At 34.7% G+C, this 16,810-nt stretch overlaps 1 protein-coding gene across 42 annotated transcripts in view; it reads right to left on the bottom strand.

The window, feature by feature from the left end:
• Positions 1–16,810, bottom strand: part of ABCB5 (ATP binding cassette subfamily B member 5) — a 157,957-nt gene that overhangs the window by 101,486 nt on the left and 39,661 nt on the right. For 27 of the 42 annotated variants that reach the window (XR_014816812.1, XR_014816811.1, XM_084978436.1 and 24 more), the window contains 5 exons: positions 16,724–16,778; positions 3,740–3,931; positions 3,483–3,654; positions 852–976; positions 594–771 (listed from right to left, as the gene is read on the bottom strand). Coding sequence is in view for 39 of the 42 variants with exons in the window: in XM_084978414.1 (XP_084834540.1) it covers positions 594–771; positions 852–976; positions 3,483–3,654; positions 3,740–3,931; positions 16,724–16,778 (722 nt within the window). In the remaining 3 variants the exon portion in view is untranslated. The remainder of the gene's footprint in view (positions 1–593; positions 772–851; positions 977–3,482; positions 3,655–3,739; positions 3,932–16,723; positions 16,779–16,810) is intronic. The other 15 variants (XR_014816813.1, XM_084978443.1, XM_084978440.1 and 12 more) reach the window with 2 other exon arrangements.

Raw genomic sequence — 16,810 nt, 5'->3', positions numbered from 1 at the left:
AGTAGAGAGAGCAGATCAATTTAGTTCAACAAGACAAATGGTTCTTAATCCTGAGCTGATTTGTTTATTGTTGAAACTTGGGAGGATAAGTGAATAAATAATACTTTAATGTGTAACCCTTAAAAGTTAAAAAAACCCCTAAATTATGATTTAGACAGAGCTGTATAGAGTCTGTTTTTAACATTACCATATACTGATAGGACAGAGGAAGAGTCTAATATATAGAATATTTACAGAAGACATTTAGCAAGGTGAATGTAGGGTACCATTTTATTTCAGCAAGATTAAAAAGAAGTCTCACTAGAGATTGGTCTTTTTGACTACCAGACTAAGAAAACTCTGTTTCTCAGTAGAAAATTCTATTATGAGTCTTCTAAAAGCTTTTAGCAGATGCTAAAACACCTAGATAAGTAAATCCCACCAATGCATAACTATAATTTAAAGGTATATACAAACCATTTGAAGTAAATAAATATTTGTTTATTGAGAATATCCACCTTTAAATAACCATCATACAAAGATAAATTTTTAATTTACTCTAGGCAAGAACAGATTATCTAGGCTAGATACCTTTGTTCTCAAACAAGACTTACAGCAAGAACAGTTCCGATGGTATAATCAGGTTCTCCACTGAGAATTAAGAAGGTTCCATACCAAAAAGCAAGTCCATATGTTCCATTCATAAAGAAGTACACAGCACCAAGAGACAGTTTTGAAGCTATAGCTTTTTTAATGCCAACATCCTTTGCATCTTTTAGATTCTGTGTATACCTTAAAAAGACACAACACAATGTAATAGCCTTGAGAGAAACTAAAACTAAACCCTTATTGTCAAAATTAAAGGAACAGACCTTTGAATTTCTTTCTCTTGGGCCCCAAAGGCTATGACTGTTCGGATTGATGACAAGACTTCCTCTGCTACAGCCCCAGCTTTGGAATAGGCATTTAATTCCTTACTGGACAATGAGATGACTATCTGTAATAATAATGATCAAAGTTAACCAAATAATAGTAGTAATAATGAGCAGAGAATTTAATTCAGTAGAATCTAGAAGAGTAAAATTTTACTATTGAAAAGGTACTTATCACTTATTCTAACCCCGTAAGTTTTCAAACGAAGAAGCCAATGATCACAGATACTGACTTTTTTAAGTCTCACAGTAGTGAATGAGCTTAGCTTAACATAATGCAGAGTCTAAATCTCTATTTTTCCTTCTAGTAGAGCTTCACTGTTTTCTCTCTACATTTTTAAAAGCTTTGATAATGAGTATCTATATTAACACAATTTGGAAAAGGATATTAGGGACATAGTTCTTATGTGTTCAAAAGAAATCAGTGATCCTGATTTGACTCGATTTGATTTGTTACTATGTAAAAAACAAAACTTCCAGAGGGTATGAATCACAGGGTTGTGTCAGGAAGAGGAATATGATCCTGCCTATGTCTGGGGCGTGACTCCTGAAACTATTAGTGCATAATGCAGCCTGCCTAGATTTTCAGAGAGAGGAAAGAGAGAGAGAGGGAGAGAGAGAGGAAACTATCACTCTTGGTGATACTAAGCAGGATTAACTGATTTCTAAAAAAATTTTAATTAAAGTGTGACTTTTTCTCTATTATACACCTCAATTACTATTTCTTTAATCAGTAAAGTACTTAATTTAGTAATCCGCACAACATTTTAATGAAAGGGAGCAGGAAAATTGTCCTCAGAGTTGTGAGTCTGTAACTACTAATTGCTCACATAACAAATCTATCCACTTTCAAAATACATTCCCATAATTGGAGTTGATTTTAGTAAGACATGCTCAGATTTTGCTAAAGCAGAAAGTAGTATAAACCAAGTAATACCCATTATTTACTAAATTCACTTAATAAATACAGCTATTTCTATTTAAAGTACCACTGAGGGGAAGCTGCATGTACAAAAAGCCTTGGACATAGACAGTATTCAAAAAATATTTGCCCAGCTGAATTGAACTGAAAGAAATTAGAAACCATCTAGCCTGGCTGCTTTAGTCATTTGGATAATTTTGACTTTTACTTGCTTCCTAGTCACAATCAGTTAATAACAATAAGCAGACCTTAGCTTCCCTATTGCTATTCTTTTTAAACTCATTGTCCACTTTATTTCTTGGTCAGTTAAGGTTCTGATTTTAGTAACATACTGTGTGGTTAATTTTCCTACTGAGGGAGTCCTCATTTCAAATAAGCTGGGGATGAAGATTTTGACAAGGGTTACAAGGTCAACAGAAGAAGTCACACTAAATAAAGATCTGTTGTCTGAAACACCCAAGTCTATCATTAAGGAATTATTCAAACTTAGAATATTTTTGTTGCTGAAAATTCTTGTTTGGTTGCATTTGTATATTGTTAGCAAATAAACTCCATGAATTTTACAGCTTTGGCTTTTATAAAGATCAATTAGCTTTGAAAAATTTAAAACTGAAAAAGCCCCCCAAAACAAACAAACAAAAACTCCATCTCTCAAGAGTAAACTGTGCCTCTGATCTAGAAAATGGATATACACATTGGTAGAATTGACAAGGACTTTATTTGGAGAGAGATATTAGGGATATACTGGTTGTTTTTTGCATTTCACAAAGAGATTTGGTTTCAAAACCAGGCTATCAATATCTTGTAAAGAGATTAATATTTATATTCATAGCATAACAGTGCTAAAAATGTAATTTTTAAAATTAAAAAAAATAATTTTTAAAATTAAAAAAAATGAAACAAGGAGTTACTGCTGTGGTACAGCAGAAATGAAACTGACTAGTATCCATGAGGATGCGGGTTCAATCCTTGGCCTTGTTCAATGGGTCAGGGATCTGGGATTGCTGTGAACTGCGGTATAGGCCAGCAGCTGTAGCTCTGATTCGACCCCTTGCCTTGGGAACCTCCCTATGCTCTGGGTGCGGCCCTGAAAAGCAAAAAAATCCCCAAAAACCAAAAATCAAAAAACAAAACCTGAAACAGATTTACATAATACATAAAATATATATTAGCAGACATTTTAAATGGTAATTCAGAGCCTTATAAAAACAGAAACTTGAAATGGCTGACATAAAAAATAATGGTTAAGTGTTTACTGTTTGAGGATTTTCTCATTCTGTTCTAGAGAAATGAACTGAAGCACATTTATCTGGTAATTTGGAACACATAATAAGGCTTTTTCAGCATTTAGTGTATAATGCCATAAACCTTATCAATGCTCTCATTTGAAATTACATTGGCTGTAAATGACAAAGAATTTTTTTTAATGTTTTTAGGATATTAAAATCATACCTCATTGTAGCCAAATAATTTGAAGAGAGAAAGGTGATAAATGATGAAAAAATAAAAACTATTTGTGGCCTAAGATATTCCTTTCTAGTATAGGATACAGAAAATAAATAGAAATGTCCTTTTTTGGACAAACTCAGTAAAATAATCTAGTTCACATTCCTGCTTTCAGTCAACACCGCATCAGCCATCTTGCCTACCCTAGAAAACATGGCAGCTGAAGCAATTATAAGAGGTGATGTGGACAGAGTAACCAGGGTGAGTTTCCAGCCCTTCGCCAAACCAATCACCAGGCCAATAGAAAAAGTAGACATGTTCTGAAACAACAGAGCAATCTTGTCTCCAATACCATCATTGATTTTGTTGATGTCACTGAAACAAGTAAATAAATTCAGTTAAGTTATTTATATGTTATATATGAGAACAAAGTTGATAAACTGCACATCCATCCTCTTACTCAGTCATGCGAGTATTAAGTTCACCGATGCCACAACTGTCAAACCAGCTGATATCCTGAGCCAAAATTGAATGAAAAAACTGTTTTCGAATTCTCTTGGTCTGTCGTGCTGCAGTCATAACCCAAAAGGAAATCTGCATGTAGCCAAAAACCAAGGCAGAAATTCCTATTGCAACATAATAAAGGGTCAACCTAGAAAAAAGATTATTGGAAATTTAGTGAGACCGCATCACAACTTTTTTCCCTTATTACCAAAAAAATGAAATGTATCATAATATTTGATTAAGATAATTTGTGCTAGAACCTATATGACAACAACAACAAAAAAACCCCACAAAAAACAAAGAACAGCATGAGAAAGAGTGAAGTACACTGATGTAGGAATCTAAGTTTCTCTTGTAAGACATCTAGAGTATGTCTCTCATATTATTAGCAAAAATTAGTTTTCTAAAACATATTTGCTATTTCCATCTTCTTTCCATATTTTGATGTTAGAAAACATTACACTGAAGTTATTTATAATAGCTGTATGTAGAACAGGAGGGTAAAAAACGATAGTAGTCAAAATCATTTTATAAAATATTTTAAATATATACATACCATTAAATCCCAAATTCAACTTAAGGAATTTACTCTAAGGAAGTATGTACAAAGATTAATCTAGATAAATGTTCACTGTAGCATTAATTATAAGACATAAAACTGAAAACATTCAAAATATCTAACAGTAGGTAGGAGACCAGATAAAAAATGCAGTCATTTCACACATAAATCTGTGGAATGCAGCAAAATCAGTATGAAGGTGAAGTTTATAGCAGACCTATAAACAAGAAAAATCTCAAATAAACAATCTAACTTAACACCTGAAGGAACTAGAAAAACAAATGAAGTCCAAAGGCAATAGAAAGAAGGAAATACTAAAAATCAAAGCAGAAAAAAATGAAATAGAGACTAAAAAGACAATAGAAAAGATCAATGAAATAAGAGCTGGTTCTTGGAAAAGATAAACAAAATTGACAGATCTTTAGTTAGATTCACTAAGAAAAAAGAAGACTCAGATAAACAAAATCAGAAACAAAAAAGGAGAAATTAGAACAGATACCACAGAAATACAAATGATTATAAGAGACTATTATGAGCAGCTATTCACCAATAAATTGGACAACCTAGCAGAAATGGTAAATTCATAGAATCAGACAGCCTTTCAAATAAACAAATGGGACCACATCAAACTAAAATGTTTTGTACAGCAAAGGAAATTATCAACAAAATGAAAATACGATCTACTGAATAGGAGAAGATATTTGTAAGTCATATATTTGATAAAGGGTTGACATCCAAAATACTTAAAAATTCATAAAGCTCAAGAACAACAAAAAACAAACAACCCAATTTAAAAAAATGAACAGAGGATCTGAATAGACATTTTTTTTCTAAAGAACACATACAGATGGCCAAGAGTTGAACATGAAAAGACATTCAATATCGAGGAGATGAGGCAAGATGGCGGAAGAGTAGGGGGATGCGCTTGCCCTCTCCCACAAACACAACAGAAAAAACACATCTACATGTAAAAAGACTCGCACAGAACAACAACTGAATGCTGGCAGAAAAACTTAAACTTGCCAAAACAGCAAGAATCTCTTGACATAACTGGGTGATATAAGAGAAAAGAGGAGAGAGAGACCAGACTGGCACTCCCAAGAAGGAATTGTGAAGAAGAAAGGGAACCTACACCCTGGAAAGTCATCTAACCGACAGAAAGAGCAACTGAGTTGGAGGGATCTCCAGACTCTGAGAAAAGTGCAGCAGCAGGTTTGAGATCTAAAAAGCAGAGTGAGAGCCACACAGATCATCTGAACCACTGGCACAGACACCAGAAAACAAGATGCTGGGGTTGGAGCTGGGCACCGAGATCTAGGCCCTGGAGGTTAGTCCCTGGGAGTGGGCTGGGGTTGACAGTGTGGAAATAGCCTGAGGGATTAGGAAGTAATATGTCATGGGTGGAGGGAGCAATACGCTGGGAAGTGGAAAGCCACAACAGAGGGAACCTGGGAGAAAGTCTGGACATGAAGGAGAGACAAGGCACCAGTGTTGCAGAGGGGAGAGGAGGAGGGGTGGGCCACCATACTCCTTGTGGCCCAATGTCCATGCTTGCCTTCCAGCTAGCAGAGAGCAGAGCTTCCCAGAACATCCCTCCTCCCCCACCCCACGTGCACCTGGCCAGAAGCTGCCTGCCATCACTTCGCACTGGCCTCACCACCCTCAGGAAGCTACCCACCACCGCAGCTTTCCCTGGCTGGTATCCCACACACAGGAAGAGCCCCACTCCTGTGGAGCAAGCTGCACAGCACCACTTGCCCTTGGGAAGAGCTTCGTGGCCCAGGAGCACCAGGGCAAGCCCTGCCCGACCACAGAAAGTGCGCTTCCAACTCACTGCACACCTGCAAGTCCTGCCCAACCTTGGGAAGTGCTCCTTTGCCTCAGAGCCAGCTGGTTAGCCCAGACCGCCCTCAGGAAGTTCTGTACTCTTGTGGAGCAAGCCACCCATCAGCCCTCGGGAAGAGCTCTGGGCCCAGGAGCACCAAGGCAAGCCCTGCCTGGACATGGGAAGTGTACCTCCACCATGAAAAAGAAAAACACAAGCAAGATGAAGAAGCTCAGAAACCATTCCCAGTTAAAGCAAAAGGAGAACTCACCTAAAGCAGTCAACAATGAAACAGACCTCTGCAGTCTGAAAGACTTGGAGCTCAAAATGGAGATAGTGAAAATAGTGATGGAATTAAGCGAAGATATGAACAGTAATGTAGACTCCCTCAGAAAGGAACTAGAAAATATAAGGAGAAGTCAAGAAAAACGAGAAAATTCATTTGCAGAGATACAAACGGAGCTAAAGGCATTAAAAAACCAGAATGAATAATGCAGAGGAACGAATTAGTGATGTGGAAGATAGAATAATGGAAATCACACAAACAGGACAGCAGACAGAAAACCAAATGAAAAAACATGAAAGCAATATAAGAGACCTATGGGATAATATAAAGCGGGCCCCCTCTATGCATAATAGGAATTCCAGAGGGAGAAGAAAAAGCATAGGGGATTGAAAATATATTTGAAGAAATTATTGCTGGAAAATTTCCAAATTTAAAGGACACTGATTTCAAGATACAGGAAGAACAGAGGGCCCCAAACAAATTGAACCCAAACAAACCCACACCAAGAAATATCATAATGAAAATGGTAAAAGTTAATGATAGAGAGAGGATCCTAAAGGCAGCAAGAGAAAAGCAAAGTGTAACTTATAAGGGAACCCCCATAAGGCTATCAGCTGATTTCTCTACAGAAACTCTACAGGCCAGGAGGGAATGGCAAGAGATATTTAAAGCACTGAAAGGAAAAAATATGCAACCTAGAATACTCTATCCAGCAAGAATATCATTTAGAATATAAAGGGAAATAAAGAGTTTCTCCAACAAAAAAAATCTAAAAGAATATAGCAATACAAAACCCATCCTAAAAGAAATACTGAAAGGGCTTCTCTAAATTAAAAAAAAAAAAAAAAAAAAAAGAAGAAGAACTAGGATGGAGGAAACCACCATCAGAGAGCAGTCACTTAAATAAGCCAGCATACAGATCTAATCATGAAGATGTTTAAAATAGAGTAAAATTAAAAAGAAGACATCAAAATCATAAAACATGGGCAAGGGAAGTAAGGAAATGAATAGATTTTTTTTTTCTTTTTTTAAATTTTAGTATGGTAATGAAGTGTTTGAACCTATCAGGCTAAAACACACAATAATAGGAAAGGGTTAACATACTTAAAAACAGGGCAAGCACAAATCAAAACCGAACATTACATTCACAAAAAATGAAAAGAAAAGTACTCAAGCAGAAAATAATTGGAGCCCATCCAACCAAGAAAAGAAAGGAAGAATGGAGAATCATAGAATCAACTGGAAAATGAGGTTTAAAATGACAATAAATAAACATCTATCAGTTATCACCTTAAATGTCAATGGACTGAATGCTCCAATCAAAAGACACAGAGCGGCAGACTGGATAAAAAAGCAAAAACCTTCAATCTGCTGTCTACAAGAAACTCACCTTAGGACAAAGGACACATATAGATTGAAAGTGAGGGGGTGGGAAAAGGTATTTCATGCCAGTGGACGAGACAGGAAAGCAGGAGTTGCAATACTTATATCAGACAAAATAGACTTTAAAATGAAGGCCATAAAGAAAGACAAGAAGGACACTATTTACTGGTTAAAGGATCCATTTAAGAAGAGGATATTACAATTGTCAACATATATGCCCCAAATATAGGAACACCCAGATACATACAACAAATACTAACAGACATAAAAGGAGAAATTGATGGGAATACAGTCATAGTAGGAGACTTTAATACCCCACTCACATCAGTGGACAGATCCTCTAGACAGAAAACCAATAAAGGAAACAATAGAAAAGTTAGACTTAACTGACATTTTCAGGACATTACATCCAAAAAAATCAGAATACACATTCTTCTCAAGTGTGCATGGAACATTCTCAAGAATTGACCACACACTGGGGCACAAAGCTAACCTCAACAAATTTAAGAGTATAGCAATTATTTCAAGTACCTTCTCTGAGCATGGTGGCATGCAACTAGAAATCAACCACAGGAAAAGAAATGAGAAAAAAACCTATCACGTGGAGACTAGACAACATGCTACTAAAAACCAATGGGTCAATGAGGAAGTCAAGAAAGAAATTAAAAAATACCTTGAGACGAATGATAATGAAGACACAACCTCTCAAAATCTATGGGACGCCGCAAAAGCAGTACTCAGAGGGAAATTCATGGCAATGCAGGCCTTCCTCAAAAGAGAAGAAAGATCTCAAATTGACAACTTAACCCACCAACTAAATGAATTAGAAAAAGAACAAACAAGACCTAAAGTCAGCAGAAGGAAGGACATCATGAAGATCAAAGAGGAAATCAATAAAATAGAGATTCAAAAACAATAGAAAAAAAAATAAAAAAAACCAAGAGCTGGTTCTTTGAAAAGGTAAACAAAACTGATAAACCTCTGGCTAGACTCACCAAGAAGAGGAGATAAAGAACACAAATAAACAAAATAAGAAATGAAAAAGGAGAAATCTCAAAGGAAACTGCATAAATACAAAATACAAAAAACAACCCATAAGAGAATGCCATGAACAATTATATGCCAACAAATTTGAAAACCTATAATGCGGAAAACTATCTAGAGACTTATACCCATTCTTCTTAAACTTTTTCAAAAGGTTGAAGAAAAAGGAACACTCCCAAAAATATTCTACAAAGGCAGCATCACCCTAATACAAAAACCAGACAAAGATACTATTAAAAAAGAAAATTATAGGCCAATATCTTTGATGAATATACATGCAAAAATTCACAACACAATTTTAGCCAACTGAATCCAACAACATATAAAAGAGATCATACACCATGACCAAGTGGGATTATTCCCAAGTGCACAACGATGGTTCAACAGACAGAAATCAATCAAAGTTATACACCACATTAACAAAAGAAAAGTCAAAAAACACATAATCATCTCAATAGTTGTAGAAAAAGCATCTGACAAAGTCCAATATCCATTCATGATAAAAACTCTTACCAAAGTGGGTATAGAGGGAACATTCCTTAACATAATTAAAACCATTTATGACAAACCCACAGCAAATATAATACCCGATGGAGAAAAGCTGAAAGCCTTCCCACTAATATCTGGAACAAGTCAAGAATGCCCACTCTCATCACTTCTATTAAACATAGTATTGGAAGTCCTAGCCACAGAAATCAGACAAACAAGAGAAATAAAATGTATCCAAATTGAAAGAGAAGTAAAATTGTCATTCTATGCAGATGACATGACACTATATATAGAAAACACTAAGGACTCCACACAAAAACAACTCAAACTGATCAATAAATTTAGCAAAGTAGCAGGATATAAAATTAACATTCAGAAATCAGTCACATTTCTGTATACTAACAATGAAATATTAGAAAAGGAACACAAAAATACCTTTTAAAATTTCACCCAAAAAACTATATAGGAATAAACCTGACTAAGGAGGTGAAAGACCTACATGCTGAGAACTATAAAACATTAATCAAGGAAATTAAAGAGGATTCAAGGAAATGGAAAGATATTCCACACTCCTGGGTTGGAAAAATTAATATTGTAAAAATGGTCATACTACCCTGAGCAATCTACAGATTCAAGGCAATCCCTTTCAAATCACCCAGGACATTTTCCACAGAATTACAACAAACAATCCCCAAATTTATATGGAACCATAAAAGACCCAAGCAGGAAGCATAACTCTCCCAGACTTCAGGCAGTATTACAGAGCCACAGTCATAAGACAGTGTGGTACTGGTATCAAAACAGACAGACAGACCAATGAAACAGAATAGAGAACCCAGAAATAAACACAGACACCTACAGTCAATTAATCTTCGACAAAGGAAGCAAGAATATAAAGTGGGAAAAAGACAGTCTTTTCAACAACTGATGCTATGAAAACTGGATAGCCACATGTAAATCAATGACAATGGAATAGGCCCTCACATCATGCACAAAAACAAACTCAAAATGGCTTAAAGACTTAAACATAAGACAAGACACCATAAAACTAGAAGAGAACATAGGCAAAAATTCTCTGACATCAACCATACAAATGTTTTTTTAGGTCAGTCTCCCAAGGCAACAGAAATAAAAGCAAAAATAAACCAATGGGACCTAATTAAACTTACAAGCTTTTGCACAGAAAAGGAAACCATAAAAAAATGAAAAGACAACCTATGGAATGGGAGAAAATAGTTTCAAATGATACAACCGACAAAGACCTAGTCTCCAAAATATACAAGCAACTTAAACAACTCAACAGCAAAAAAACCAACAATCCAATTGAAAAATGGGCAGACGACCTGAAAAGATATTTCTCCAAAGAAGACATACAGATGGCCAAGAGGCACATGGAAAAATGCTCAACATCACTAATTACTAGAGAAATGTAAATCAAAACTACAATGAGGTACCCCCTCACACTGGTCAGAAAGTCCATCATTAACAAGTCAACAAATAACAAATGCTGGAGAGGTGTGGAGAAAAGGGACCCTCATTCACTGTTGGTGGGAATGTAAATTGGCACAACCACTATGTAAAACTGTACGGGGGTACCTCAGAAAACTAAATATAGAACCACCATATGATCCAGCAATCCTACTCCTGGGCATATATCTAGATAAAACTTCTTTGAAAAAGATACATGCACTTGTATGTTCATTGCAGCACTATTCACAATAGCCAAGACATGGAAAATGTCCACTGACAGATGATTGGATTAAGATGTGGTGTGTGTATATATACACAATGGAATACTACTCAGCCATAAAAAAGAACAAAATAATGCCATTGGCAGCAACATGGATGGAACTAGAGACTCTGATACTTAGTGAAGTAAGTCAGAAAGAGAAAGACAAATACCATATGATATCATATATATGGAATCTAATATGGTACAATTAACCTATCTACAGAAAATAAAAATTCATGGACTTGGAGAACAGACTTGTGGTTGCCAAGGGGCAGGGGGAGGTGGTGGAATGGACTGGGAGTTTAGGATTAGCAGATGCCACCTATTGTATTTGGAGTGGATAAGCAAAGAGATCCTGCTGTATAGCACAGGAAACTATATTTAGTCACTTGTGATGGAACATGATGGAGGATAATGTGAGAAAAAGAATGTATATATGTATGTATGACTGGGTAACTTTGCTATATAGCAGAAATTGACAGAGCACTGTAAATCAACTATAATAGAAAAAATAAAAATCTTAAAAAAATCAAATGCAAAGAAGAAATGCAAGACTCACACACCAAAAACTACAAAATATGGTTGGGAGAAACAAAAGAAGATCTGAATAAAAGTATTGGAAGACAATGTTGTTAATGACAATTTCCTCAAATTGATCGGCAGATTCAATCACTCCTTGTCAAAAATCCCAGCAGGCTACTGTGCAGAATTTAAAAGGTAATCCATAAACATATGTAGAAATATATGTAGAAATGAAATATCTAAAAAGATCAAAGTTGGAGGACTTTCTTTTCCTAATTTTATTTATTTATTTATTCAAGTTCTAAAACTATAGTACTCTAAACAGTGTATACTAGCATTAGGGTAGACATGTCAATAAATGCAACAAAAATCAGAGAAAACAGAAGCTGACCTTACAGTAATGGGCATCAGATTTTTAGCAAAGGTGACAAGGCAATTAAATACAGAAAAAAATTGTTTTTTTCAAGAAACAGTCTTGGAACAAATGGATAGCCATATGTAAAAAGAAGTTAGACCCTTACCTCACCAATGGTTACAAAAATAAACTCAAAATGGATCAAAGATCTAAGTGTCAGAGTTGAAATGTTAAAAATTCTAAAAGAAAATGTAGAAGAGGATCTTCATGATCTTATGTTATGCAAAGAATTCTTAAATCCAAGAGGAAAATACAAAAAAGAAAAACTTGATGAACTGTACCTAATTAAAATTTAAGGAGTTCCTGTCATGGCGCAGTGGTTAACGAATCTGACCAGGAACCGTGAGGTTGTGGGTTCGATCCCTGGCCTTGCTCAATGGGTTAAGGATCCGGCGTTGCCGTGACCTGTGGTGTAGGTTGCAGACGCGGCTCAGATCCCGCATTGCTGTGGCTGTGGTGTAGGCCGGCGGCTACAGCTCCGATTCAACCCCTAGCCTGGGAATCTCCACATGCCGCGAGAGCAGCCCAAGAAATGGCAAAAAGACAAAAAAAAAAAAAAAAAAAAAAAAGAAAAATTTAAAACTTTTGTGTTCAAAAGAAATCATTAAGAAAATGAAGACCAGCCACACACTAGGAGAAAATATTTGCCAGTCATATATCTGAAAAAGAACTTGTACTTAGAATTTATAAAGAAATCTTAAAATTCAGTAATAACAAAAACAACATGATAAAATAGGCAAAATATATGAATACGCATTTCACCAAAGAAATGTATGAATGCCTAAAATGTAAATTAAAAATATAAATAATAAAGTACATTTTAAAAACAATTTTCATTAAAACATTAAAAATAATAAAATAAACAATAAATAAAACATAGCTAAAAAATGGAAACAGTTCAAAAGTCCATTATCTGGTGAAAAGATAAACAAAATGTGATATATCCTTGCAATGGATTACTACTAAGCAATAAAAAGGAATAAACGGTTGATACATGTTATAAAACGGATGAACCTCAAAAACATTACAAATAATAAAAGAAGCCAGGTGCAAAACCCTATATATTACAAGCACCCTGAGTGCATGCAATGTGAAGAAAGTGAAAATCTTTAAAGATGGCAGCTAAATAATGGCTTGGGCCTGGAGGTGGGAATGGGGATGGACTGCAAAAGAGGAATCTCTGCAAAGTGATGGAAGTGTTTTAAAAATGGTTTGTGGTGATGGTTGCACAACTGTAAATTTAGTAAAAACTGATAAACTGTACACTTAAAACTGGTGAGTTCTGTAAGTAAATTATGCTTCAATAAGCTGTCAAAATCACACAAACAGTATAATTCCATTTATGTTAAATTATATATAAAAATCAAAATATTTATCATCCAATAGTAGTGGAATTATAGGTGATTTAATTTTTTTTGTCATTTTAACCTTTAAACATTTTCTACAATGAAAATATTAAATATTTAATTAGAAAAGTAATTAAAAGAATTTTTATAGAAGCACTGACTCACTGTTAAGACTATTCTTAAAAGCAAAGCAAAAAAAACCACATTCAATTTATTCCACACAGAAGTACCATATTTACTAACTCTTCATTTATTTAGCAATCAGACTTCTAAATGACCTGGGGCCCAGAAGAAGAAACTCAAAAAGTTCCAGAGCCCACACATTTTATTTTGCATCAGGAAATAAAACTACCCTCAAGGCCTAAGCCTTCTGATTTAAAACCACATGAAAATTAAGATTGATTTAATGGTTCCATTTGTTTAGCATAAAAAATGTGTGTTAAATATATCAGGCCCTTTACATATCTCAGTATCACTGAATCTCCAGAAGGAGCTTATAGATGTTACCTGACAGACTCTTTAGCTAGCAATTGGTGGGGCTCACAATCTAAATCCTGAATCTGTTATCTGAATCCTGAGTTTATTATCTGAATCACTCTGGCAATATTTCTGAGGGAAAAGGGTTCTCAAATAAGTCTGGGAAACACCATATACCTAGCACCCTACCCCCTGGAAATTGATAATACACACCAACATGTTAAAAAATATCAAAACAAAGAAATAGTTAATTTTGTTCAACCCAAGATGTTTCAGACTAATTAACAATTAACACCCCCCATCCTTTTAAAATGTATCATTTTTTTAACACGTGTTATTTCCTTTGTACACAATTTGGGAATTATTTTAGGTGCAACTTGATGCAGCAGAAATTGTCATTGATTTAATCTATCATCTAATATCTGATCTCATCTTCCTAAATAAGGGAATCTCAGTTTTATTTTTAGTGGCCTGTGCCCAGCTAAAATGGATGTGGTCACATAACTAGTAGAAAGACAGAAGGATCCTGAGTTCCTGATAACTTTTGAGCCATATTTCATCCTTAGACTGACTACTTTTAGAATTCTACAAAACAGATTTCTATAATGATTAAACCAGTATTATGATAGCTTTTACATTAAACTCAGTTGAGTTTGATCCATCAGAGATTTGATCATCTAGTTTGCCCCTTTGTTTTCAATAGATTATAGTAGAAAAAAAGGAGCAAAAAAGAAGGAACAAACTGCTTATAGGTTATATAGAATTAAATAGTTATTGACAGCAAAAGAGGAGACATCATATTTACCAGTAATAATCTTGGAACTATTTAGTTATTATGATGTGAATTCAATTAGAAGAAATTAATTATTTTAAGGATAATTGATAAGTAAGACAAAGGCACAGACAACATTAAAATTACATAAGGTTATGAGTCATTATCTTTGGAAAATAGGTAGAACAAAATTCCTTAGTTTCTGATTATTACAGATGTAAGAGCTATTACCTTATCCCCACCAGAAAAGTTATATAAAACAATGTTTCCCAGAAATGTGTTCAGCAAAAAATTAGTTCAGCAGGATGTTTACCTTCCATAATCAAACAAGTGTGGAAAATTTGGATTAAACCGAGCTTTTACTATGCTTATTTGTCCAAGGGTATCCAAGGAAGCAATCACATACAGTATTTTTCTAAACCAGTTTGAATATAGAACATTTTTTTCATCATACCTCTCAAATACTTCCAAAATATTAAACTGGTTTGAGAAAGAGTAGCACAACAAATACTACATTATAAATGTTAAGAATGTTTCCTTATAAATTTAGTAATCTCTCAGTAACTATATATAGACATATCTTTTCATCTTATTCTCCCTTTATTATCTGTTTTTAAATAGATGATCCTATTTTTTTTTTAAGTTCCAAACCTTTTTAAGAAACCCATACTTCATGATTGTAACATCAAAGCCCTGCTTTAATATATAGACTAGAATTCAGCAGAAAGCAGTTCTTGGATCCTAATTAGGAATTTTCAAAAGATCCAATATAAAGAAAATTTATGCAAAAGGTGCTAAAAAACAGGAACTTTCCCTCAAAGACAGTTGAGACCTCAGCAAAGCACAACTCAGGACAGCACTATTCACACTGTAGTCCAGAAGAGCACTGTCCAGGAGAATGTTCTGTGACGAAAATAATGTTCCATATTTGTGCTATATAATATGGCAGCCAGTCATATGTGACTTGTGAGCACTTGCCATGTGTCTGAGAAACTGAATTTAAATGATATTTTAAATTAATTGAAGTTTAAATAGTCACACAAGGCTGTAGCTAGCATTGTCGAAGGTCAAAAATTATGGACTAGAGGGTATCACTGCAATGTGATGGATTTCTCTTGGGGTTGTATAATATGGAGTCTTCATTTTTAGGCAAAAAGAATAAGGGAACACTTAGGTCTGATAAGACTCATAGTTTTAGTGAGATACTACTGAAATCCAGTGAATATATTCAGGAAGGTTGCATTTCTCCAACAAATTCACACATGTGACAGAGGAAAGCATATTGCTTAATACACAAATATACAAAAATAGAATGGCCTTATAAATTATCTATTTCAGACTACAATTTTTAGTCTGAATGCAACTTTAATAGTCTGAGCAGTTAGTCTCCAAAATAGTCTGAATAAAACTTTAGTCCTTCTATTTAGATTTTTATTTTACTATTTGTTGCACATGTAATTTTGGCTCTTAAAGTTTACACAAGTGGCATTTTTCTGTAAGTTTTGGAAGAAAAATAATTTGAAAAAAAGGAAGAACTAGTTATTTAACCTTTAGGATATATACCTTCATGTCTAGGAAACAAAACTGGTATAAAAATGCAAATCCCAAAACAACTTCTCTACTGATGACAATTTTGTCAAAACTGAAAGCTTATGAACCTATATATCTTTCAAAAAGGAGAAAAAATTATGTGTAATTATATCTTTGGGAGTTCTCATTGTGGCTCAATGGAAACAAACCTGACTAGTATCCATGAGGATGGGGGTTCAATACCTGGCCTTGCTTAGTGGATTAAGGATCTGGTGTTGCTACAAGCTGTGGTGTTGGTTGCAGATGTGGCTTGGATCCCACGTTGCTGTGGCTGTGGCGCAGGCTGGCAGCTGCAGCTCTGATTTAACCCCTAGCCTGGGAACTTCCATGTGCTGCAGGTGTGGCCCTAAAAAGAAAAAAATTACATACCTAATGAAAGAACAGGATACATTTATTTTAATCATTTTTATTAATAATCAAACTTTCCAGGTTTTTTCCTTATAAATATTAAATAAAGCAGCATATAATTAATATAATATTAACATTTCATTTGGACTTACACAATCACATCTTCATTTATCTTCTCTTGAGACTGAGTACAGTTCCGAAAATTTGCTGTAAAAAAGTTTTTTAAATTATAAAAGAAG

This window comes from Sus scrofa, chromosome 9 (assembly GCF_054392235.1).
Source record: "Sus scrofa isolate SSC_HxYL_T2T_F1_AM1 chromosome 9, Sscrofa_HxYL_maternal_Yorkshire_Landrace_v2.0, whole genome shotgun sequence".
Lineage (NCBI taxonomy): Eukaryota > Metazoa > Chordata > Mammalia > Artiodactyla > Suidae > Sus > Sus scrofa.
Note: the sequence above shows the minus strand (reverse complement) of the source record. Positions and strands in the feature narration are given on the sequence as shown.